At 45.7% G+C, this 26,206-nt stretch overlaps 1 protein-coding gene across 1 annotated transcript in view; it reads right to left on the bottom strand.

Moving 5' to 3' along the window:
* Nucleotides 1-26,206, bottom strand: part of EBF2 (EBF transcription factor 2) — a 180,406-nt gene that overhangs the window by 19,797 nt on the left and 134,403 nt on the right. Inside the window, exons 8-10 of the mRNA XM_079139033.1 lie at nt 18,344-18,461; nt 16,741-16,871; nt 15,975-16,101 (exon numbers count right to left, since the gene is read on the bottom strand). Of these exons, the coding sequence (XP_078995159.1) occupies nt 15,975-16,101; nt 16,741-16,871; nt 18,344-18,461 (376 nt within the window). The remainder of the gene's footprint in view (nt 1-15,974; nt 16,102-16,740; nt 16,872-18,343; nt 18,462-26,206) is intronic.

Genomic DNA, 26,206 nt, shown 5'->3' with positions numbered 1-26,206 from the left:
ACCTTTATTTTATTTTCCTTCTCCTTCTCTTTCCCAAAAATGCCTTTTCACCTATTGATTCTTCTCAATATCAGTTTTCTTCATCATTCTCTTAAATACTTGCATTCATACCTACATAAACCTTCTATGATCTTGTCCTCATAAACTCTGTTCTTATGAAAAATGCACTTCCACAATCCGCAATTATTTTGGGTTATCCAAACATTTTGAAAAAAAATATCAGCCTCCCTTGCTACATGGTAAGGTCCATGGGGGCAGAACTCATTCCGTTCCACTACTGCAGTCCCCTTGTTGAAGACAGCCCAGTGCCTGGTACCCACGAAGTGGGAGTCATAAAATGAGTGAGTCAATGAGTGATATACATCACACTTTCACTACTGTAAAGCATTTTTCAGAGTCAATTCCTTTATTCTTTCTCCTTCTTCCTCCCTTCATTTTTAGAGTTTCTTGTTCAAATTTCATGGCTTTCAAATTAATGCTTGATCAAAGAAAAAGATACAAAGAATAAAATAATAATTGCCTACATGCCTATTAAATGACAATAAACATGGGAAGGAATATTTTTAAAATCTATTTGCATATATGTTTTGTGAACATCTGTTGCTATCAAAACTATACTTTTTAAAAGAAACCATGAACAGTTTTAAATACATAGTAAAAATAAAATCGCCCACGAACCCACGGTTGAAGAAGTGACCAGGATGAACATTTTTACTTATATCCTCCCAGATTTAAACACACACACTTAAAATTATCCAGATATAGTATTCATGTTGTTATATAATCTACTTTGTATCCATTCAACAATACTGTATATCATAAACTTCCCTATGGTTATTAAATGTTCTTTTATAGCATTGTTTAAAATCCCTGCATATTTTTCCATAACAAATTCTATAATTTATTTAAATGACTTCCTAATGTTGGGCATTCATTGTGATCCTAATTTCTCACTATTATAAAAATCAGAGCAATAATTATCTTTTGTGCATAACTTTAATTATTTCAATTGGGAAATGCCAAGAATTAGAATTACTGGACCAAAAATGATGATTGATAGTTAAGGCCTCGCACACATACTGTGAAATGGCTTCTCAGGCGAGCACATGAATCCACACTTCCCCCAGCAGTGCATACTGTCATTTCAGCTAGGCTTCTTCATTTGCCACTGAGGTCGATGAATTTTTTTCCTTATATTTGCGGATCATTTTAATTTCCCTTTTTGAATGTCTTAATGCTTTCCGCACTCTCTTCTATTGGGAATTAGTCTTTTGACTTGTAAAAAATATGTTACAATATATTAAGACTTTTAACACTTGGTCATCATGCTACCTTATCGCATTACATACAGAAAGGCCATCCTGACTCCAGGATCTATTACACACACACACACACACACACACACACACACACACACATACACACACACACTCTCTCTCTCTCTCACGATCACACACCACATACAATGTTCACTCCACAACAGGTCACACTTACAACAGTGTATACACCCACACAGCCTAGGTGTGTAGGGCTGTACCACGGGTTTGTGTGAGCACGCTCTGCAACATTCACTTAACCACCAAATTGCCTAGCGATGCATTTTTCAGAATGCGACCCACTGTTCGGTGATGTGTGACTGCCTATATACAATCCCCCTAATTTTTAGGGAAATTTGGAAAAATATTTTAGTTGCATTGAACCTACAGCTGGAGAAAAAATAGTTGATTTTACAGTATCAACACCCCATCTTTTCTTTGTGATCCCCCTGAAAAGTGTGAAGCGTTCATGACACTGGTGTGAAGTTTTCTGGTTTTCACTTCCATTTTTTATGCATTTCACTGTTTCTTGTTTTCATCATGCATATGATTATTACTGCATCATGTTTTCTAAGAGTTTTACTAGCAGGCAGTGTGTGCGAGGGTAGGTTGTGCCCAGGTGTTGTTCAGTCATTAAGAGAATCAGCTTTAGAATCAAGTAAGACCTGGGTCTCAATTCTGGCTCCACTGCTGGTTTCTGTGGCCTTCCATTAAAAATCCATCTTATGGAGGACTGTCAACATCAACTGAAACTATTAATGACCCCAGGGCAGTGCTTGGCGTATGGACGATCTTAGTCTGTTGTTATGTAGCCACTCCCTGACCTGGGCCCCTGCCTTGTCTCTCTCCCTTCCCTCAGTCTTGACTTTCACAACATCTGCCTGTAGGATGGTCAGCCTCTCCTTCTGATAGACAAGTCTATCCCATTAGCTCTTGCTTATTTCCCTCTAAATGGGAAAGACACCAACATTTCACCACCAAGTGGGCTGCTGGTCCTTGGAGGTGGATATTATTTACCAAGCTTCAATAAGTGTTTTATTCGGACTTGCTAGAATTTTAGAAAATCATGATTTGGGGAATTTTCTCCTGCGACCAGTTTATACTGTATTTTTAAATGACTCTTCCAACATTTCACAATTAAACATGAACTCCCAGATGTTTGTAGAATGTGCTTAGCATAGAATGAATTCATTTGTTGGTATTTCCTCAAGATCACTGGAGTGAAAACTAAATCAGTCACATTCCTAAGCAATACTGAGTCTCTGAAGTCCCCGTTGTCATTGCTGTCATTAGGGATCCATGGTCATATGAATAAGTGGGATCAGGCACACTGTTCTGCCCGAATTGGGATTCATTTTGTAACAGCTTTGAAGAATAAATTGAGAAGTTTTCTGTATTTCAGCCTGTGCTATATGAAACTTAAAGGCAACCTGGAGAGTATCTCTCAGCTAAAAGTTTGGAGGAAACTTATTGAAATTGCTCTTGCCAAGGTCACCAACACTGAAGTTCCTTTGGTTAAGCAAACCAAAAGGAACTTTTCCATCCTTATTTTAATCTCAAATTAGCATGGGGCACCACTCACACCTTCTCCTTCTGGAACAATTTCCACCCCTTGGTTCCTTCCTGAACATTCCCTGCTTTGCTCTCTGCCCACCTCTCTTCCCAGGGCATCTCAACCTGCTCTCCGGATCATTCTTTGCCACTTTGTAGATGCTGATGCTGTTTGAGGTTCCTGCCGAGGTTATCTTCTGCCCTGCTACACCTTCCCCTGGTCAACATCAGCCAATCCCCTGCAAATCCCATGTCAAGCTATGTGCCGATGGCCACCTCTGTTCAGATGGTCTACCAGAGATTCAGCCTTGTGTAGCCAGCTGTTGGTTGGACGCTTCCATGGGGATATTCCTTAGGTTCCTCCCAGCCCAGACCTCCAAGCTCAAGAGATTCTCAGTGAATGGCAACATCATCCACCTGATGGTCAGTCAGAAATCTTGGATTTGTTTTTATTTTCAACATGATTTGAATTTTCCTAGAAAGGCATCCATTTCCTCAAGATTTTTAAATATGTGGGGCTGAGTTGTGGCTCAGGGGTAGAGCACTTGCCTAGCGTGTGTGAGGCACTGGGTTTGATTCTCAGCACCTCATATAAATAAGTAAATAAAATAAAGGTCCATCAACAACTAATAAAAATTTCTTAAAAGATTTGTAAATGTCATCACAGATTTGATGGAGGAGTTGTTTAAAATTTAAACTTCTGTCATATTACCTCTCCTTTGAGTTGTCTTTTTCCAAATAGTCATATTTCTAGTCTTCATTTCAAGAAGAACATTCTAGATATTTGAGTAACAAATTGCAATTGTGTATTCTAGCCAATAGCACTGGGTTTTTTCAAGGTGGCCTGTATGATATTTGCCTTTTGGAATTTGAATTCTTTGTGGATGAATACACATTTGTCTTCCCGGTATGCCACAGGTAATGCTTTAATGTTTAATGTATCTTTTTGATCACATTATCTAACATATCCTATGCATTTGCTTCCATAAAGTCGTCTTTCCATGGTCTCCCTGTGTTTCTATTGCTGTGCTTTCCTAGAGTCTAACACACACATGGGCTCCAACACAGCCCTGCTGCACACCACAGCCCAAGGACACGGCATTTCTGGCATCTCAATGATACCAGCCTAGCTTCGGGCACAAAACCCAGATGTCCCTCATTCTGAGGTTTTCCTGAAAATATCTCCTAAGGAACTTTGCGGGTGGGAGGCAAATGAAATGTTTGCCCTAGCAATACCATCTTACCCAGAAACGCAAGCGAGAATAGCTGTATGCATAATTGAAATCATTCTGTGAACTTTATATTCTACTTAGCACCGTGATATCAGTCATTTCAGAAGCCTTTTTTCTTTAATAACAGGGTTTTAGGGGTTATAATATGCAATAATGGAAACTATTATTACCACCGTTAGAAGAGACTGGAGGCTTCCTATCATGAACATCCTGCTTCACCACCCACACGCATTTGTTCTTTAAATCCTCATCGCAACCTTTGGCATGGGCTTCATCTCAGTGTTGCGCTCAGCTCCAGGAGGTGAGGCTGAGCCTGGCTTCTCTAACCCGGGAGCCTGGACCCTTCGCTTTCCTCCTGTGGACCTGGAGATGCTCCCTCTGTCGCTCATTCCGCTTCCTCCCCTGCTTCAAGAAAAGGGCTGCAGCCTGGGGTATGCAGCTCACCTGGGTCACCTGACTTCTCAGTCACTGAGAGTGGGAAAAGGCTCCATTTGGTTGTCAATCAGTGAAACAAACAGCACTCCCGTGCTGCAGGACAAACTGAGTTGGTGACAAAATTCTCCAAGCCAGTCATGGCCTCATCTTTGGGGAACCGTGTGCTCCTTTGTTATCCAAAGCACATATTTTCTTAGATGGGTCAAACTGAAAAGTAAACAGTAGGGTTGTGCTCGCGACGTGCTGGACACAGTGAGAGGAAGGTCCCACCTCGCTCCTCTGTCCCTTCCTTTCCCTGTGCACAGTGGCCCCCAGCAGGGCTACTGCCTCTCCCTAGCATGGTGTTCCACGCATGGCCCTCCTGCCACTAACCTCCTCCTTGCTTGGGCCTTTCTGTTGTTCACAGGGGAATTTTCAGATGCTAGGTCCCAAGCAGTACACAGAGGTGGAAGGTAGAAGCGTTTCTCTTTAATAGAATTGATTCCATTTGTTCTCCACTAACAGAATGGAAACCACTAGAACAGAAGGGTCCTGCCTGGTTTACCATTCCTGCCCTCCCCTCCATAACTCCTCACCCCCAACTTAGGAAGAACAGAGTATCTTGACCACACTGGGTGAGTACTTCATGATTTTAATGGCATAGATTAGGCACCATTGTCTATTTTTTATGCTGACAGTTTGTCCAGGTCCCTGCCAGATGTCATAGGCACAAACTGTGGGAAGGATCATGTGTGTATCCAAATGAGAGAGAGTGCAGTGAAACACAACACTGCCATCTGAATGGACAGGGTGTAATTCCCCCACGAACACACACACCACCTCATTTCATCAAGTGCACATTTGAAGTAGCAATCACAAAGTCAAAATTACTCAGACTCTGCTGAGTCAACACCAAACCAAAAGAGGAAACGCCATTTAACCTCATCTTTACAACAGCAAGGTGGGTTTGACAACTCTCACTTTGGTTCCAAACCGACTGCCATGGACCAGTTGCTTTTGCATCCTATAGATTCAGCGTCCCTTTGAGTCCCGGCTTCCCTGCCACACACGTCCTCTCCCCACCTCCCTGGGTGTTTTTTGTCCTCTCAGCCCTGGTGCAAGCCAAGCAAACCTCAATTAGCTAATGAGGCGCCCAAGACCAGCACCACGACCATCTCCAAGGACCAGCCAGGTCATTAACCGCCTCCACCCGTGTGAATTTACAGCTTTGCCTACCACATGGCGTGTGAGATGCTGTGAAGCTCTGCCAACCTTTTGGCTGACAGGGACCCAGACGTGCTGGCAAGGCACAAATAGAGTAAATTAAAAATATGCGTCAATCTATAGGCTCTATTTGTCTATGTCTTTCTTGAGTAATATAACATTAAGGTAAAAGGTCATATCCCCACTGAAATATAATTTATATTTACCTTTTATTAAATAATTATGACATGGCATGAAGTTAAATATTACAGAGGCTAATCAAGAGGGAATTCAATAGAGAAAACTCAGACATGAGAATTTCGTCTTTGCTATACATAGAACGTCTTAATCCTCCACGGGGAGTCATTTGAGTTTGCTCAAGGAGTTTAATAATACACATTTCAACTGCCACAGAATCTAAATCCCATTTGGATCAGCCTTGAAAAACTTTCATCAATACCTTGAGATTTCATAATATTTCTCCTGAGAGCCTGGATCGTACGTGCCATTTCTCATTTTGATTGAGAGTATAATATACGAGGTTACTTACATATCTTGGGCCCAACAAATAGATATAAACTCTAAGCAATGTGTGAATGGTTTCCTTTTTAAGTAAATATTATTTAACTAAAAATATCGACTGGGAACCACTTATTTAATAAACAAAAAGCTGGCAGGTGCTCGATACTAATTTTCCCAAAGGGTTGACGAAACATAAATTCTATATTTCTGTTTTCTTTCTTTAAGGGGAAGTACAAGAACAAGGTCACGCTTACCTCGGCTGTGCTTCCACCTCTGTTTCCAGCACTATCAGGATGCCAGCCCAACACTGCAAGGGCACTGTGTCGGGGCCCGTCAACCGTCAGTCACAGCAGCGCCGCGGCGGGTGTCGATTTTGCCCGTGACCGGCGGCGGTACAGACCAAACACATGGCAACATTAAGTTTGGAATTTGAGAGGAGAAGTTAGTGGGGTGAAGGGAGGTCTGAGTGCTCCAATGAGCTGCCACCCCCAGAGGCTGGTGACCCACATTGCAGGCCTGGGTCCATATTTACTCAGCAGCAAATCTTCACGTGGGTCCTAGGATCACTCTGGGTCTATGGATGGCCCTCAAGAGACCAGTAGAAGCACAAATTCCCAGCCCAGCTGTGTGATTGTGCACGTGTGCATTACTGGATTTGCTGTTCACAGAGTGCATGGTCCCCCAAGGCAGACAGCCCATGGGACCCAAGGACCCTGGAGTCCCAACTCTGAATAAACGATTGAAAGAAATCTTCTTGTTTTATAAAAAGGAAAGCCACCGTCCGCTAAAATCTATGGACTTTGACCGCCAGATAAGCAGCAGATCAGATGGACCTGGACATTCCACCAGGGATATCTCCAATGTGGCTTCAGTCAGACAGCCAAGGCAGGAAGGCACAGAGCCACCCATTGGGAAGGAACTGAGAAGCACACAGGCATGTCGCCCTCAGGACTTACCTGTTCTCCCCATCCCTACAGGGTTCCCGTCCTCAGTGCTCATTGATCCTACATGTGGATTCCCACGAAGTCTGTTCGACGAGGTAAGATTTTGGTTCTCCCCTCTCTCCTCCAGTTCCCAATCTCTTCAGCCAGTCACCTACCTTCTTCCCCACTCCTAACATGTCCAAACATCAAAGCTTATATTCCTAACCTGAAATGCTTGCGACCAGAAGCTCCAGGGACCTTCCTTGGGATTTGCCTTAAATCCTGGTACTGAACAAGGATGCCACGTTCATCCTGTCACACAGCCAGGAGCAGCTCCATTCTCCACAAAGACAAGAAGTTGACTAAACAGCCTCCAAGCCCCGCTACCAACTCTTGCATTTTATGATTCTAAGGCTATTACTTATTTACAGTGCTAAAATTCTTCTCTGGGAAGTCGAGGTGGGTGGGGTAGAAGTCACAGGCTTTAATTATGTGCCTTTAATTGTGGTGACATGGAAATCTCTCAAGACATCCGTTCGCATTATTGTAGCCAAAGTTTGGTAGAGCCAAATAGAAAATAAGAGGAATAGAGATAATGCAGGAACACGTTATTCAAAGATGGCACCTGCCTTTGTGGACACAAGAACAAGAATACGAGGCGAGAATCAACAGTGCACAAGCCAAAGATTAGACTGAAGCCTCTGATATTTAATTTTAAATGAAATATTAATTTAATATTTAATTACGCTTTGGTTTCAAGAAACACTGCAGCCGCAAGACAGATTGTTTGAAGAAGGGAGTAATATACATGGTTAAGGAGACAACTGTAAAAATTAAAGATAAATTTCAAGGGTAAATCTAAATGCCACAACGGAGCAGTTATGAGTACGCGCCCACTCTCTGTAATGTGCGTTTAGAATATTATAGCCAGGAGCACCAGTCCATTAAGGGGCTGCGACGTCTCGGGTGAGGCAACACTTCCTACTCCGGGGCTGACAGTGGGGACGTCATTCCTCAGACTCAGCTGAAGGAGGTGTTGGGATTTAAGAGAGGTGGGGTGCAGGCAACTTCACAGAAGTGCAGGAGCCCAAGAGGGCTGTTGATCCAACCTGGTTCCAGTCTGAACAAGGAACAATTAAACCCAGGCCCCAGTTTCTGATGTCTGAATTGGGTATATTTAACTAAAAACCAGGTTCATTTCTTCGATGGGATTTTTTTTGGGGGGTGGGGGTACAGATAATGCTATTAAAAAACAGAAGAAATGCAAAGCAGATGAGCTATTAACATTTGAAATCCAGTCTGCACATCTGTGCGGTGCAGCTTTACAGCGTGAAGACCCCACGCCTGCTGCAGAGCGTTGGCGAAGACACTGGGGTATGATTTGGAGCATGTGGCAAAATCCGGGCCTCCGGTTTCTCCTCCCATTTCTCCCCTCCTGCCTCTTCCTGTTGATGAACCCTAGTTCTCCCAAATGACAAGCAGAGTATTTAATCAACATTTGGTTTTCTCTGGAGTAAAAGGGAAGTACTAGGGGCAGGTGTTTAGCATCAATTCTTTGGTTTCCTAGTGTGTCCCGAGCAGCCAAGCTGGCTTCCTTCACCTCAAAATTCCACTGCACACCTCCCGAAGCACTTGTGTGCACTGGGGGCAGCTGGGGCCTGTCCTCTCTTGACCCCCACGGGCTTCCCCTTGACCTCCATCTGCAGAGTCTAGCTCCAGGCTGCCTTGGTCTTCTGTTTCCTGTAAAACCCTGAGTTCTAATCTAGATCGCAACATGAAGGGCATGATGTGGGAGTTCTTGCAACAAGAACCCACCTTTTGCAGAAGAGAAGCCAAAGAAAAGGGCCACCCAACGGCAGGGGGGATCCCCCTGGACTCATCATAGCTGCTGTGTAAGCATCTTCTTCCAGTGCCGACCACAGTGAATTCTGCTTATAGTTCTGTGTCTGTGCACACAATTAGCTTTGCAAAGGTATAGACCCTCATCTTCCAGTAAGCTAAGTATATCTCCATTCTTAGGGTAGAAAAACGGTACAAGAAATAGTTACATGGCTTCCCCCCCAAGCTGGGATGAAAGTCCAAGTCTCTCCACTCCGTGCCTGCCCCTTTACTGCCCAGCACAGCCCCTCCAGGCTGCCTCCCACCAGCGCCAAGTTCACAAGGGTAATAAGCTTGTCACACCTTCGTCTTCTGCAAATTCAGTTATTTGTGAACAGGAAAATGTCCATCACCTCTAGGAATTCAAAGCACTTCACAGGCTGTGAGTCTAACCTGTCACGCTGAGATAGAAATATCCTCACGTGCCATCTAGAAAACCTAGGCACAAGTAAGGCTTCTTCTGAGACCCCTTTGTGCTCACTGGCTACCGTGTTTCCTGTGCCCTTCCTCAGAATAGCAGGCAGAGACCAGGCTGTTGGCATTGGCCAAGTAAAACCACAGACGAGGCCCAACAAGTGGGCCTGGTGTCATTTCTAACAAGCTGCACAGAATTGAGAAGTAGGACAGGTTAGTGCTGAAGGGCAGGACTTTGTACTAGGACAGTCTGAAGTGGGCCTAGCTTGGTGGCCATATGCAGGTGACTTAATTTGCCTATGTGACAGATTTCTCATCTATGAGGTTGAGGTCCTAATAAAACTGTCATTGTCACGGGAAAGACGGTGATTGTCAGAGCTCCCAGGAAGAGCCTTCCCTGTGTGCTGAGCAGACGACAGATGTGATTCCTGAATTGCTATCATCCTTTTTTTTTTAAATTTTTACTACTTCCATCTTACGATAGAACTTATGGGAGACTTGTTAACCAACAATTGAACGGGTAGCCCGGATCCTGCAAAGACCCACAAGGACAATAGCGAAGAGCTAAGCTCACCTCCCCCCAGGTCCTCAACCACCTGCCTGAGGTCAGGCATCATGCTCTGCAAGGACTCCTGTGGGCGGTGCAGTTTCCACAATTACAAGCCACAGCAACTCCTCCCACAAAGGCCGCGCTCCGGACGCCCGCTCGCTGCAGACTTGCTGACTCCTGAAACGAAGCCGGCCAAGAGCTACCTGCACGACCACGGCACGAGCCTTGCTTTTCTCCACTGCTGGCTCTCAGGGGAAACGTCTGCAAGGAGAGCAGAGCAGCGATCTCTTCCACTAAGCCTCGGCTGGCACACGGCCTCTGGGTCTCAAACCAGACAGAGGCAACTGGACTTCTCCTGATGAGCCACAGTCTCCTGTGGCTCTCTCAATTCTGCCACAGCAAGCTGCATGTTAGCCAACCAGGGGTGGAGGACACAGACCTGCATAGTCACCTGTGTGTGGAGGATATGTTGCTTTCAGAGCCCTGATGTACTTAGCAGCAGCACCATAGCAGCTGATGATTGCGTTTTGGCTATATTTATACCAGGTACATCTAAAAGGTGTGGGTTCGTGATGGTGGTGGTGCATCCTTGAATACAGAACCATCAAAAGCTGCCAGTGGACCACCAGGAGTGTGTATGGCAGGGGAGGACTGAAGGTGAGGTTTGCTGGAGACTTCCTTCTTGCCTCCTGCTTTCTGAGTCTCCTTCTAGAAAGTTCCTTGTGTTCATGGGGAAATAGCCCAGTCTCCTAAGGCCCCTCCCACATGTGAATTCTTTCCAAGTCAGAGAGTCTCTGCAACAGCCTCATGAGCAGAACTTGGGCCTCCCAGATTCATGTCTTTGTTTAAACCATAGATTCTCAGACCATCCCAGGAGGGCACGATTGGGCACATCGGGAGTGGCTCCAAGCATGACTCTTACAGTCAGCCGCGTGAGGGAAACACCTGTGGATAGCAGCCTAATTACTACCTGAGCTTTAGGGATGAAGAAAAGGAAACTCCCAGAGATCAGGGGACTTGATGAGAGGACACACAAGTAATTCCCCCCCCCGAGGCCTCCGAAAGCAGCTCTTCTGCTCCCTCATCTCATCCTCTTAGACCCTCCTACCCAGAGGGCTCTCCCTGCCCCCACAAAGTTCTCTAGGTCGCAAGGTTTCCTTTTCCTCTGGAATCCAGATAGATGGCCTCTTGCACCTCACCGTTGGAGCGGAGTATTTTGTCTAGGCCCGCAGGAGACTTGGAGAACTCACTGCGGTAACGCGCCTGCGAAGGGGTGAAGGCGCCTACTCCCAAGGCGCTCAGAGAGCCGCTCAGGCTTATGACTCGGCCCTTGGGAGGACAGGCTGGCTAGAAATCCAAGAGGCCTCGGTCCAGCTCCCCACAGGACGATGGTCACCACCTCAGGGGCCACCTGGAGCGAGGACCCCGTCTGAGCAGAGCTGTCTCCTCTTGGATGCCCTGCCCGGACCCTGCCTTTTCACCATCACACTGAGACTAAATTAGCTGGTACCGCCAATGGTGGCCAATGATGGTACTGCCCATTCATTGGCCGCCAATCCATTTCCTGTGGTGCCTGGGACCCTCCATGGATAACACTGGCTTCGGGTCTCCATCAACAGGAGTTGCGGTTGGCCAGTGACCTTAAGGCGGAAGTTTCTCTGTGAGTGACCAGCCTCCTGTGCCTTCCTTGGCAGTGTCTGTATGCCTGGCCTCTTCTCAGACTGGGAACCAACTAACCACCTGGCCTCCCCACCCTAACTGTCGCCTTAAAGGCACCTTCTGGAAGAAGCTTCTCTGGCTGCCTGGCTGGATGGACATTGCACCTGAAGGACTGAGTTTACTGGCGTGTGCTGCTTTGGTATTTAAACGTGACGTTAATTTTTATTACATTTTATTCTTTTAATGTTTAATTACAATTATTTTCTTTTGTGAAAAAATAACAGACACAATAAGCAACACAAAAATAAGTTCAACACCAATAGCCCTGCCAACCCAGTGGTACCTGGGGCTCTCTCTGTAACCATCGTTCACTTTTCATATCTATAAAATCTGGATTATCTTATGCATACTGCTTTGAAGCTTTTTGAGACCTTACCTGTCCTCATGTAAGTATCCATCAAGAGCATCATTTTGAATGTTTAAAAAGTGTAAAGATGTCTCATTATTTACTTAATGAATCCCCTAATGGACACTAAAGATGTTTCTAATTTTTTTGCTGCTATAAATAGTGCTCCACTGAACAGCCTTGAGCAAATTCAATTATTTTCTAAGTATATATTTCTGAAAGTAGAACTGTGGGGTCAAAGGGCACACGTATTTTTAAGGCTGGTACCGTCGGGACCCTCTTCTCTCACCGTTTATGCTCCTATAGTGGGGTGTTGGGGTCTCCACTTTTTTCTAATTTTGCCAACCTGAATATTTTTCATCTGTTTAAGAAATAGCTTCATTAACTCAATAAAGAAAAATCTGTGCATTCGTTAGATTATTAACATGGTTGGACTTTTTAAAAAGTTGATTCCTTCACTGGCCTCCTTCCTGAATTAGCTCCTGATGTCACTTGCTAACTTTTTGTTTGGATATTTGATTTTTTTCTCCTTAACTGGCGAGAAATCCAGTGTTCACCTCTTGATCACAAGGCATAATGTGGTAGTGGACAATAGCAGGCATAAAATAAATTTCAACTGAAACAATGAACACATTTTTTGATGCGTGAGACAATATATCCTATGGAGTCACATTCCCAGTTCATTTTTTTCCTTTTGATTTTATGCTGGGTACTTCGACATGAGAAATTTTCTTTTAATGTAACCCCTTTGGCTTCATGGTATCTGTCTTTGGGGTCAAGATGAGCAAGTCTCACCATGATCATTATTTTTTAGACTTATAACCTTTTGAAATGTCTGTATTTTTAATTGAAATATTTGAGTATATTTCAGTTGGCAATGTGAAATTAGAAATCTTTTTCCTTTCAACTACTTCTTAATGCATTGGCCTGACAGGTTAGTTAAATGTTCTCTATTTTCCACATGAACCCGAGATGGCTCCTCATGATGCTGATATTTTGGTATTTATCCACTTAACACGTGCAAAAACAGTTTGTTTTCAAATTTTCTCTTCTGTTGCATGACATTTCTGTATGTTTCTGCAAAGCCCCATATTCTTTTAATTATTGAACCTTAAAATAGGTTTGAATGTCTGGTAAGGCAAGGCGCTCTCATTTTTCAAAAGCAAGTGTTCTATTTTAACACCTTTCCAGGTGAACTTTGTAAAGTCTCCCCAAACATTTTGTTGGTATTTTGATTGGCATTGTGTTAAATTTATTCATTAATCGACATCTTTACAATATTAAATCTTCCCACCTCTCCGCCAGCTGGAAGTATTTTGTCCTTCCTCTGAACTCCCTTAGCACTTTATACCTTTAAAAAAAATCACTTTCTAAACTATACCCACCCAATTTTTCAACCCTGAAACCTGAGTATCGTCCGCTTCCCTCCCCTCCCCAACTTTCACCCCATCCAATCAATCATCAAACCCCATCAGCGCTACCTCCTAAATTCCATCCACTTCTGCCTGTCCCCACCATCAGCACCCTGGTTCAAGCCGCCATCACTTCTGGCCTGGGCCAACGTGCTGGCCTCCAACTGACCTCTCTGCAGCCACACTGGCTTCTGAACCATTCTCAGCATTGTGGCCAGAACAACCTTTGCAAAGGCAAATCTGATCATGGCAATATTCCCATGGCTGCCCATGGCACTTGGGGAAGAGCTGAGAAATGGGCCTGGATGTGTCATGGCTCCTTCTGGCTTGTATCAAACCTCTCTCTAATTCCTTCCTCCGGTCTTGATCATAGTGGTCATCAAATATACAATGCACTCTTTCCTACCCCAGGGCCTTTGCACCTCCTGTTCCTCTGTCTGCACTGTTCTAAGTTCTCCTCGTCACTTCAGTTTAAGATTCAGTTGCTTCAGTGTATACTCCTAGAATCCTACACAGGTCCTTTTTTAGTGCTTATCACAATTTCCTTGTCTAAGTCAGTTTCCATGAAAACACCGAGGACAACCATGTAAGTACTACTGATAACAAACATTTTTTGAATAGCAATATATGGCTCACACAACCCACTCTCTCCTGAGTGCTTTACCTGAGCAGGTGTGCTTGACCTGGCTGCCAGCTTCAGAAAGAAGATGGTTCCATTTTCAGGAACTTTGTGATCAGGCCAATGTTGCCCAACAGTCTGAATTCAGTAAATGCTACAAAACAACACTTTTGAAACCCCATTTTTCCTGTGAACCCTTTACCAGCCTGCCAGCATTTCCTTGCACTGTGTCACTTAGTCTTCTCAGCCTGGAGAGGCAGGTGGTCCATTTTATAAGATGGGGAAGAACCGTTTGGGAGGCAGGCCCTGCTGCGAGGTCAGGCCTCCCGACTCCAGAGCAGGGCAGCTCACCTTCTCGCCCTCCCAAGGTCCAGGAAGGCAGGCCCTGCAGGTTCTGGCTTTGACCCGGCTCCGCGTCCTCGGGGGCTTGCTGTTAGAAGGCCTCCCTTCTGGCCTCTCCGACCTCACCTCCCATCGCTCCTCTCCCCATCCGCACCATCTTGTCCCCACTTTCCCGTCTGTGATCCTGGAAGGGAAGCGCCCTTGCAGATCTGGGGACCACTAGGCACAGTTCCATCGAACACCAGTGAACCCAACAGAAAACAGCCTGCTGAGCTGCCAGGAGGGTGGAAAGGCGAGGGGAGGGGGCCGAAGAGGAGGGCAGCGAGAAAAGGAGAGGGGGGTGGATTTCCACGCTTGGCCCTGTCCTGTGATTCAGGTCTCTGTCCCCACCTGTCCTACCCAAGGTCCTCATTCCTTCCCTCTGAAACCATGTGATTTATTTTCTTCCCATCTGCCTCTCCCTCTAGAAGGTAAGCGTCACTAAGATGGGGCACTCAACTTCACTCACTACGGTGTCCTGGAGACCAGCGCTGCCCACCCAGGGTAAGTGCGTGATCCGTGCCACCCTGAAGGAGTGAATGAACGGGACAGTAACTTTTTAAATTGCGATTGCAATAGAAACTTCTATGCACAAAAAAATAGCACCTCAGGTGTGTTTATTTCAGGTGAGCAAAACCAAAGGCAGCATTTTCAATAAATATACCAAAAGATTACCCCTTCCATCTACTGTGAATTACTAGCTACTCAGACACGTACACTTCAGCAAAGGAGGGGCCAAGTCCAAATGAAAGAAGAACACATTACATACAAAATGATATTACTAACATTTTGTAATATGCCTGGTCTACTTTCTTCATTTAATTATTTCTTGTTTATGTCCCTTATTTTCTCTTTCGAAGTACAATACCCTAGTTATCTCCAGTGGTCAGCTATTTCCCAAGCCAGTCTTGTTTTTCCAAAGATAATACATTTGGAATTTACAAATCCTCCACCTGCTCTGCACAATATACCATTGCTTCTTCCAGAAGTTTCTAAACTTCTGAACTGGGAAGGGACTTTGTTTTATGTGCTATCTGTAGCTCCCACCTAGAAAAAGCAGTAGATACAAAGCAGATGCTCAAAAAATAATAGACTAATATTTACTTTCATAAAGTTAAAATATACCACTCTGCAACATAAGTGGGCAATTTTTTTGAATTCTTTTCCAGAAAATTTACTTACAGCTAACGACTTTGTCTAATTGCTTTTATCTGATTGCTTGGATAAGACTGTTCTAGTGTGGTTCCAGCAGAGATCAGCAAGGGTGGACTCCTGAAACCACCTGCCACGACCATTCCCTAGACCACACAGAAGTTGCCGAATTAAAACACAGATTTAGAATTGAGTCCACACTTTCCCCATTCAGTGTCGAGCACTATCCCACATGACAGGCAAGACCTAGAAAAACTAGAATGATTTCAAGTAGAGACGCTGGGCACCAGAGCAAAGGTGAGCTGGAAGCACCCCTGTCTCTCCAACATCACTCTCACCTACCTGTGTAAATGAACCTTCCCGGGGCTCCTTTGCAGAACTGTTTGGATTTATAAGATAATGTCACTTCCACTACTCCAGGGATGTGCCGAGGAGGAGTCTGCACTCGGATGGCATGAGGGGTTATTAGCTGAGAATGAACAGGAAGGGAAATGAAATACCCATTAGACAAGCCATCGCCAAGGAAGCTGCTTATGGTCTCACTTATTGATCTGGCAATTTCCGAGCCATTGCTTATCTTTTGGCTATGTGTTCTGTTGTTTATCTGACTAGAAGACTAGACCCCATCCAACTTAGAAAACCAAAACTGCAGGAATATGTAAAGAAAAAGCATTGCATAACCCCGAGACAACCAATAGTGATATTTGGCCTGTTTCCAGTATACTTCTGTGGACGTGACTCACAGAATTAGATTACGTCCTTGCACAGACCCTGTCCTCCTGAATTTTCTCCCACGGAGCATGATAGCCTGTGCATATCTCTGCTCCTGTATCAGTAGACTTTTTTTCAAAACATGATTTTCAATGGTGGAATAATATTTCATTAATTTTTTTTTTTAACCATTCTCCTATAATCCAGTATCTGGCCTCTTTCTAATTTCTCACAATTTTACCCAATACTGCAATGGAGGTTTGTCTTTTTAAAAATGTCCCTGCAAGGAGCATGCCTCCAGGCTTTCCTGTCTTTCCTGCTCCCAGAATTCTCTTTCCCCAGATGAAAACCACCTTTGGGCCAAAGGAGAGGAGAGAAGCCGGCTGCCTTGGCCTACCTCGCTCCACACGAGCATGGTGCCGAACACCACCTGGAGGCCATCGAAGAAGTTGTCCCCAATGATGATGACCATGGCTCCTCCCGTGGTCCAGCCTTCACTCGGGCTGATGGCTTTGATGCAGGGGGTCGCTGAGGGAACAGGAAAAATCAGCCCTCTCCTTGGCGGCGGGAGTTGGGAGTTCTGGGAATGGCTGTCCTGGGAAGCTGTTGGCCATTCCACGGAGTTCAAGTTGGGCTTGATTGACCTGCCGGCCTCCCCTAATTGGTTGTTGGTTGATACCAGGTCATTAAAGCCTAATGAGTTGACCATTATGTAGGAAAAGGTGAAACACTTCGCTAATTGTGCAAAGGGTGCTTGGAAAACTCTCTTGTTTTTGCCCATATTTTTATAAGCTGATCACACCAGAAAAGTGTAAATCCCTTTTCTCTCCCCACCTCCTCTGCCCCGAGATGTGAAGATTTACAAGGCCCAGGCGTGTGCCAGGCAGAAGAGGAGAAAGCAAACTCTATTGTGGCAGAAGGGGCTTTTCAACTCTATCCTGAGACGATTTCTGATCAGCCTCCTAACTTTGTGGGAAGGATTTTCCTCCCTTTGTCCACATGTTCCAGGTCTCTGGACTTTACATCCCAACAGGAACCCAATATGGTTTTCAGGCCATAACTAAAGTCAATCCATCACTCCGTTTCCAAAGTTGACAGGGTCAAAGGTGGAGGAGAACTTTGGCAGGACTCCAAAAACATGAGCCCCCTTTGAACAGCCAGTCAATCACATCCAATCAGTCAAAAGAAGCGCGAGGGACTCCCAGCTCTGAACTCTGGGGTTTTCTTCTCCCCTTTCAATGCCCACCGTGGGAGCATTAACACCACTCCAAATTCTTTACTGATTCAATCATTTTCTTTCAGTTCATTAATTTCTATTTAAAATGATACAAGATACATTTTAAGGGCCGAGTTGGGGGTGGGGACCAGGGGGCAGTATATAGCAAAACACCACATTAGAATAGTAGCCTAATTTGGTCACTCATTCTAGATTAGAAGGTCTCCCCACCACCATGAGACGGGGTGCGCAGAAGGGAGGGGAACAGCGAGATGGAATTTCCTTAGGTTTGTCAGTTCCGTTCATCGATACACTTTAATTTTTTGGACAACTTGAAGTTTAACAGTTACCAGTATTTCTAATTACTTTAATGCACTTGGAAAACTACCCAGAGCAGCCCGCAGTTCCTTCTTGTCCAAGCAAACAAAAACCAATTAGTGTCAGTTTCGTTCTGCACATTGTTTTGTTTTGCGCACAATCTGTTTAAGGGCACATCTGACACTTATTCATACACGTCTGGCACGACAACGTTCCTGTTTAACTAAGATGTCATGGGCCTACATTTGCCTGAGATGCCCGTCGAGCAAAAAGAAAAACAGAGCGGAGTGGAAGAGACCCGGGGCAGCGGAGGGCGCGGAGCCGGCGGTGTTTACAGCTTCTCTTACAAACCCGCAGGGCTCAGTGGACCTTCCCACTCTGACTCCCAGACATAAATTTGAAATTCAAACAAGAAAACTTGTGGAGGACTTGGTCCGCCTGCCCAGCTCAGCCCCGACAGCCCTACCTTCCGACGGGTCAAGCCTCCTCGCCCTCCGGCCGTGCTTGGAGTTGTTGTGGACGAACATGTTGTCGGAGACGGCCAGCACGTGTCCGTCCACGTTCACCGTGGTCGACAGCACCACCTGTGGAGTTAGCGTGACAGTGGGTGAGTTTTGCCTCGAGTCGCACATGCCCCCGAGTTCTGTTTGGCCACCCTTCCATGTGACCAAGGGGACAGGGCGGGACTCAGGGATGGGCCGTGTTCTTCACAGTTCCACAGGATTCCTCTTCCTAGGATCCAGAAAAAGCTGATGGGAAAACAGGGGCAGCTGGGACATGGTGTTGTTGTGCATTCGTATTCAAACTCTGCCTGGGTCCCCAAGTGGGAAGACTGGCCTCTGCCGGCTGGCTCTGGGAGCCCAGTTCTCTGTTGAAGGATGGGACCATCCTTCCAGGCAGGGCCTTCAGCTGCCCACTGGGTGTGACCCAGAACGTGGGACGGAACCACCAGCTGGAAGGTCACTCTCCAAGCTGGGGAAGGGGCCCTTGTACTTCCAATGTGCCCTGACATCATGCTGGGCATTGGGATGCTGGCCAGCCTGTTGTCTGTGGCGTCCCCACCCACCAGGGAAAAGCAGCAAAGATGTTCACACTGTCGGTGAGAAGATAAGGTTCCCGGAATTGAGCTTCCAAGACACAGAACATTTAATATCTAACTGGAGGCAGGGGAAGAGGTGGGTGTGGAGTCCTGGCTGAGCCAGGGTCTGGAGTCAGAAATGAATCCAAATCCCAGGCTGCTGCTCCCTGACACGAAACCGTAGACAAATTACTGAACCCTTTTGAATCTCAATTTTTCTTATCTGTAAAACGTAAACAATGCTGCCTGTCTCGCTGGACTGAATGAGATAAAAGGAGGAAAAATGAGATAATACATTGAAAACACTCAGCACAGCACTTGGGACGTGCCAAATGAGGATGAGCCCTGTGCTATCTGCCCCTGCCTTGTTGGACCAGTCTGTGAGGCAGAGGACACTTCCCAGGGAGACTTTCCCAAGGTCCAGACTCTGGGCAAGGTTCTAGAAAAGGGCACAAGGGGGCAAGGGAGCAGCAGTTAAAAGCACGGCCCCCACCTTCACAGGGTCATTTTCAGGCTGAAAAAGATACTAACACGTGAAAGGAAGAAGAATGGAATTGAATTGAGTTCCACATTGTGCATGGCAGGTCCGAGTGTGAGAAGTTCACAGGGGCGGAGGCCAGCTGGGTGAGGCAGAGGAGAGTGGCCTGCCACACTCACCCACTGACTCCACCCAGGGAGCCGAGTGGGCCTGGACTGGCTGCTTCTCAACTCATGGCGCTTATTCATGGTAATTTTTTTTTTTTTTTGAGAAAGGAACTCATTACATACAAATTCATGCATATGTACAGACCTTTTGAGGACGGGCACTGAATGGGTACATAATGAGGCTTCAGAATGATCCTTCCTACCCAGGCCCCAGATGAAATCTGTCCATATCCTACTTGGAATTGCCCTGCCACCCCGTTCTTACCTCCTAAATGAAGGCGGAGTGGAAAAGAACTTGACCCTTTCTTACCTCCTAATATGGAAGAATTAGAGAGCATTTGAAAAACTTTTTATGATGAATAATTCCAAACAAAATTGATTAGCATAATGAATCCCTAGGTCCTACCATCCAGCTTCAAGAGTTATAAAAATATGGCTGATCTCATTTCATCTATACCACTGCCTATGTCTTACCCCCATTCCATAGAAATGGATGTTGACCACAGATTTGTTTTTGTTTTTGTTTTTGTTTTTTTTTCCAGACAAAATCAACATGCTTTGGAATGCATGGAGCTTAGCTGTCCGATTTACAGTTTACACCCCTCTCAAGACATGGAATATTCCATCCCCCCAGAGAGTTACTGGGTCTATTTGCAGTCAATCCTAACCCCACCTCTCACAAAGCAACACTTTTCTGATTTTTTTTTTTTTTTTTTTTTTTTTTTGCCTGTGGAATTTTACATGGCATCTTTTAACATTTTTATATTTATAATGTAATAGGATTGAAAGAATCCCTCAGACCCATAAGCCCACAAATCATGTCATGCGGCCTCACTCTGTGGGCATGATGTCGCGCATGTGAAGTCCTACATGGACGTAAGTGGGTTTCAATCATTCAACTCAACAGGTATTCGCTGGGCTCCTGCTGCACGCCAGGTATTATGACAGGCCCCGGGAGTCGAAGAGCAAACTTCAAGGAACCTCAGTTGTCATTCAGAAAATTATCACCCATATAATTGCTCACCATTCCGGGATGGAGCTGTCTAGCCCAGGGTCTGTTTTCAATTGTGTCTGTGGTTAACATGTGAGCGTCTGGGAAAAGTCCTTCTAGATAGTTCCTATCCTGTGGAGGCAAACGTCAAGCGGAGTCATCCTCCACTTGAGGCCAGCGCACCCAGGCAGAGACTCCTATCAGAGAGATCTCAGCACAGTAGGAGATGGAGGCACAGCCCAGGGAGAGACGGGACCTCACGGTCTCGGTTCAGGTGAATTTGAAGGTACGTGCTTACCCTCTGGAAATAACAGAACGAAGGGGGAAAGAGGAATTGGACCAGCTGACAGATTGTGCGTGCCAGTGGCTCTTCAAAGGCATGGCTCTCGATGCTGGGACACAAACCAGAAGTCCCCCCAAACAAGAATGAGAGGGTGCTCCAGGGCTTCCTCGCCAAGAAGCTGTCCTGGCACGCTGAGGGGAACCCGGCCCTGCCCGAGGCTCGTGTGGATGTAAGAAGCACTCATTCAGAGGCCACTTTAATCCACTCCACAAGCTTCTTGTCATGCTGTCCATTAATGCTCCTGCCACAAAATATGGGGCTTTCACGAGCCAGCGGATTTCATCATTGTCCGTTTGGGTGGAGTGAGACCTAGTTCCAAAGTGAACATTTCCCGAATGACATACCCTGGTGGTTCAGATGCACTTCATTATTTTCTATTAACAATGGAAATAAATTTTAATCTCTTGCTGGCTAGCACTGGCCTGTCATGACAGCAAGGGAATTAACCTGAATTATTTCAGTGTCTGCAAAATTTATTACAAGATTTTAAATTACGTCCAAATGTATGTGCGTGTGTGCGTGTGCGTGTGTGTGTGTGTGTGTGTATAGATATGAGGCGAGTTCCAGTTTTTCATATTCTAAATATCTTTGGCTGAGAGGCACCTAGAAAAGCTGCTATCACACCAACTTTTCAAAATGTAATGGACTTAATCCACAAACTCCACCACATGACACCAGGCAAGCTGGGCGGTGGCTGCTCCCCTACATGGAGACTCACACTTGAGCACTGATTTTTGCACACTTTCCCTCTACTTCTGGAAGAACGAACAAGGTGAGAGAGGCGAAAATACATTTGGTTGAGTCAGAGCTTTGCCATCAACTCCCTCCACCGTTTTCTGATGAACGATGACAACGCTGATATTCTTCCACTTGGAGAAGTTAAAATTTCTGAATGTTTTAGGACTGAAGGAAGTGGGGCGTACATTCCAACATCATCTCACTCCCAGGCCTTCCCCTTCCACAAGCCAACTTCTTTCCCCTAGTGAGTATTTCCTGGGTCACGAAGGCTGACCCTTTCCATCTGGAATCAATCCGTCAACCCCTGACAACTTCCTGAAACACCTCACTCCATTTCCTGTTCTCTCCCCCCTCTCGCTTTCCCCCTGGTTTGCTTCACTCTTCAAAACTGCAGGCCACAGCAGCTTAATGTTAGAGGGTCAGGCTCAGTTAGACTCCAAAACACTACACAAGGACACCTTTGACCTTCAAAAATCTTTACATCTTAGCTAAACAAATCAAGGTCAACATTTCTTACCATTACCTTGTTAACTATTTGTATGCATCTTCACCAACGGTCTTCCCACCACGTAACTGTCCAACGCCACTTGTTCTTCTAAGATCATAAACTGATCTGTTTTAACAGGAGGAAATTTAGGAGGGATAAAGATGCCATTTGGAGGTACCTGACACTAAAAATCGCCAGCAGTGCAACAAGCATTTGGAGATTATTCCATACAAAAGAACTTCCGTGTCTCATCAACGTCTCCTGTCACCTCCACTGGGACCTCGTCTTCTGTAAGATTGTCACCCTCCCCCAGCACTGCCATTCTGCTGGCGCAGCCCTAAAGAATGCCAATTAGGAATACAGATGTCCATATTTTGTGAGGGATGGACCCTGGGTGTTGCTGCTGACATTAGTGACAACTTTCATTTATTTCTCAGGGTTGATACGTCTGTATTGCAGCTGCAAGTTCTCCGAGCGAGTCCCCCGGACCTGAACACCAACTCCTTGGAGCGGTTGGGTCTCCTCAGTGGAAACATTTCCATTCAACACAAAAGCTAAAAGCAATTCATTCATAGCGACACCTTCAAGCCAAGTTTCCAGGAGAGAGGGTTGGAATCGATTGAAATTGCTTGCATCTCTTAAAGCAAAAGTGGTGTGTGCTCCTTGCTGTTCCTTATTTTGCTCGACTGTGGTCTCGTCAGGGGGAGGCCAGCTCCAGGAGCACAGAGGAGCCGGGAGTGATGGGGGCAGTTTCGTTTTGAGTCACCCAGCCCTCCGGCAGGGGAGCAGAAAGAGAAATACAAAGAAAATGCTTGTGCCCCTCCTCAAAAAGGGCAGGAAAGTTCTACGGAGAATCTACGAGGACGTTAGCAGTTGCTGAAAGTACTCACGAAAACTGATTGGCTTTCCCAAACTCTATTTTTCTTTTCGTTACCCGAACGTTCTCCCACGTCTCCCTAATAATTTATACAAAGCAGGAGCTGAGTTGTAAAGAGCTCTTTCCTGCCCGTAAAAGGCCACCGTGGGAGTAACCCTTAGGTGGACACATCCGTTAATCTGCCTGGGCTGCTAATTTTCCCACCGAGGAGCAGGGTGCCTGGTGTCAGAAGGATGTCGTGTGGGATGCGGACTTGTACTCAACAGACTTTTCCTGCCTTCGGGTTATCCGATGTCTCGCTCTGAGATATCCTTGGCTTGGGGAGTGCCACACTTGTGGGGTTGGTTTTGTTTATCCTCCTCAAAGTTCCAAGTGTGTGATTTAGGGGAGTCAGAGGAATGGCCAGCTCGGCCTGTCTCAGCTCACACCCAGGTGTCCCTACAAAGACCCCAAGTCTCACATGAGGAGGGTTAAAGGAGTCTGGATGGAAAATGTGTGCGATGCCTACCCCATCTGCCCTCTGAAATGGGTGACGCTGGCCTCATCTGTAGCCAGTAGAAGGGCACTGGCTAGGGACGCCCCGCTGTGGCCCGCAGCTCCCGCCCCGAAGTCACACCCAATTCTGCCATCCGTCAGAGGCAGGTTCCCGCCACTTTGGTGAGGGTCGAACGCCCCTTAGCTCAGTGTGGGGCCTCAGGAAAGCGACTTCACGTGGCATCTACAGCACACGCGACGTGGAAGGCTCTGATACGGTACTCACCACGCGGACGCCCAGCTACATAAAATGGTCTCGAAAATTCCTGTTATGTTGCCAAGTATGGAAAAAAATTCTTTATGACATTTTACATCTGGAAATGGAATTAAATTCATGATGTGCTTTTCCCTTATAACTGTTCAGTTGCTATATATGTTATTTCAGCTTTCCCAAGGCATAACTGTTATGTGGGATTTTATTTTCCACCTGTGGAAGGAGGAGAGACGTAGAGACCATTAAAGCCACAGAGAAAATCAAGACAGACTTCTGGCTATCGTGGGCGAGCTAGTTGGGAGTCCATGTAGTGAGAAGAAATAGATGTTGGGGGGTTTTTATACACTGGCTAATCTCACCACTGACAAGGAGAATCCACTGATATGGTTTGTCTAAGTCTCCATGAATTCAACCCAGGCTAACAACAAACAAATTGGCTACTGCAATTGGTTTCTCCTTACCACTTTATTCTTGGCACACATCGTATTTTCAAACCAGTTTTAAAGCCCAGATTCTTCTTTGTTACTGGACTCCGGGGTCTCCAAAATTACCTTTAAACACCTACCCCGCAAGCATGGATTTTGTCATTTTTTAAAAAAAGGAATTCCCAGAATTCTTAGCAATATCTGTTGTTTCCCATTCCCCAGGGCTGAATTTTCTGTTCAGTGAAGTATCAAGTCCCAAACAGGAGAACACAAAGTTGATCTCCATGGAGACAGACGAGGGGCATTCTGGGATTGTTGGTACCAAGGAGGGGGACCAGACATTAATGACATGGCCTGAGAAGGTAGGTAACCAGGCAGTGGTGGGTCTCCATCAGTTATCAGGTATTTATGGAACCCCCAGGCAGGACACTGCATGCGGTGGAAGTTTATGGAAAACACCGTTGCTGCTCAAGGAGTTTACCGTGCAGTTGATGGAGCAGAACAACACGAGGCATAATCAGAAAATATTACTGCATAGTAACAGATCATGGAGGACTGGACCAGGTGGCCATTGGATGCCTGGTCCAGAGGTAAGACAAAGCAACCTGAACTTGAGAGCAGCAGCAGACATTGTCATTGAGAAAGCAGGAATTGAGATGGGCCTTGAAGAAATAGGAAAAAAATAAATAAATTTGAGTGTACCACTCCAGGCAACTGAGATGGTTATACTCAAACTTTTTAAAAGATTCTAGTGGAGTCGTATGCCCAAGAACTTTCTGCTGGCATATATTGGCAAATTTGGTTTTGGGGTGAGTGGGGGCACACTAGAAGAGATTGCTTTGTAATATCCAGTTGGATATGTACGGAAATCAGGTGCAGTTTTCTAAAGCCAGATTTTCATGTCACTGGGGAGCCTGATGATCTTTCACCTGTCTCCCCTCAAAGCCACAGAGACTTGCCGCTTCAGCCCCATTTACGCTCCTGCATTGGACCCATTGCCCTTCCATCTGAAATGCATGCCAGGAGGGATGCTATAGCCAAGGGCCGTATTTTACTAGCAAAAGTTAGGGGAGCCCAGGGGAGCCATATAACACGGTTGATGCAGTTCTCTGGCTCCACCATCTTCCACCAAACTCTCTCCCCAGGGAACTCATGAATCACCTGTCAGCCATCAAAAATCAGAAGCCCCTCTAAGCAGCTAAGGAACCCATGCACTCTTACTGCAGAACCAAGAAAGCTCTGTGTTCCAGAAGGTTCTATATCTGGTTGCCCTGGAACGGGTTCAGGGGTAGGTTTTAGTGTTCTTATTTGAGCCCCCTAAAATAGTTGAGCAGTTTGGCTTGGTTCCACATACCTGCAAGGCTGGCACAGCCCTTTCCTAAAAGTCACTTGGGCAGCTCCCCATTTTCATGCCTCCCCCTTCTCTCCCACAAAGAACTCAAAACACATTTCCTATGTAAGTCAATCAAACACTGTATCCCCCTGATTCTTTTCCCCATTGGAGACACCAAAAGTCAGGGATGGGGAGGCAGAGGGTTATTCTGACAAAGCAATCTTGAAGGAACCCACAGCAAGCCTTCCCTGAGCTTGAAGCATTAAACTGAGTCAGACACTCAGACCCTCAGAGTTTTTTTTTTTTTTTCCTGACTCCAACTAGATAATTTGTATGTGTGTGTGTGTGTGTGTGTGTGTGTGTGTGTGTGTGTGTGTGTATTTTTAACTTGGACTATCTGGTTTGTTTTACCAGGAGATAATGGACTCACCTGTTGATCAGAGAGGCCATAAGTCAAGTGATTTTCATTATGTGCTTTAAAATTGCTGCTCAGTAGCACAGTCACTTGCAAATGCTGGGTGAGATCACAGAGCGTCTGGGCAGCTCCCAAACTGAAAGATTTGAACTGAAGAAACCTGCAGGCAGCTGGAGCTGTATTAAATTTTTACCATTTGGAGTTAATTTAAACTCTCGTTTCCCTCTTCAATGGGTGTGAGAGAAACAT

Source organism: Sciurus vulgaris (genome assembly GCF_902686455.1).
Source record: "Sciurus vulgaris genome assembly, chromosome: 5".
Taxonomy (NCBI): domain Eukaryota; kingdom Metazoa; phylum Chordata; class Mammalia; order Rodentia; family Sciuridae; genus Sciurus; species Sciurus vulgaris.
The sequence above is the reverse complement of the archived record's forward strand: the minus strand, read 5'-3'. Positions and strand labels throughout refer to the sequence as shown.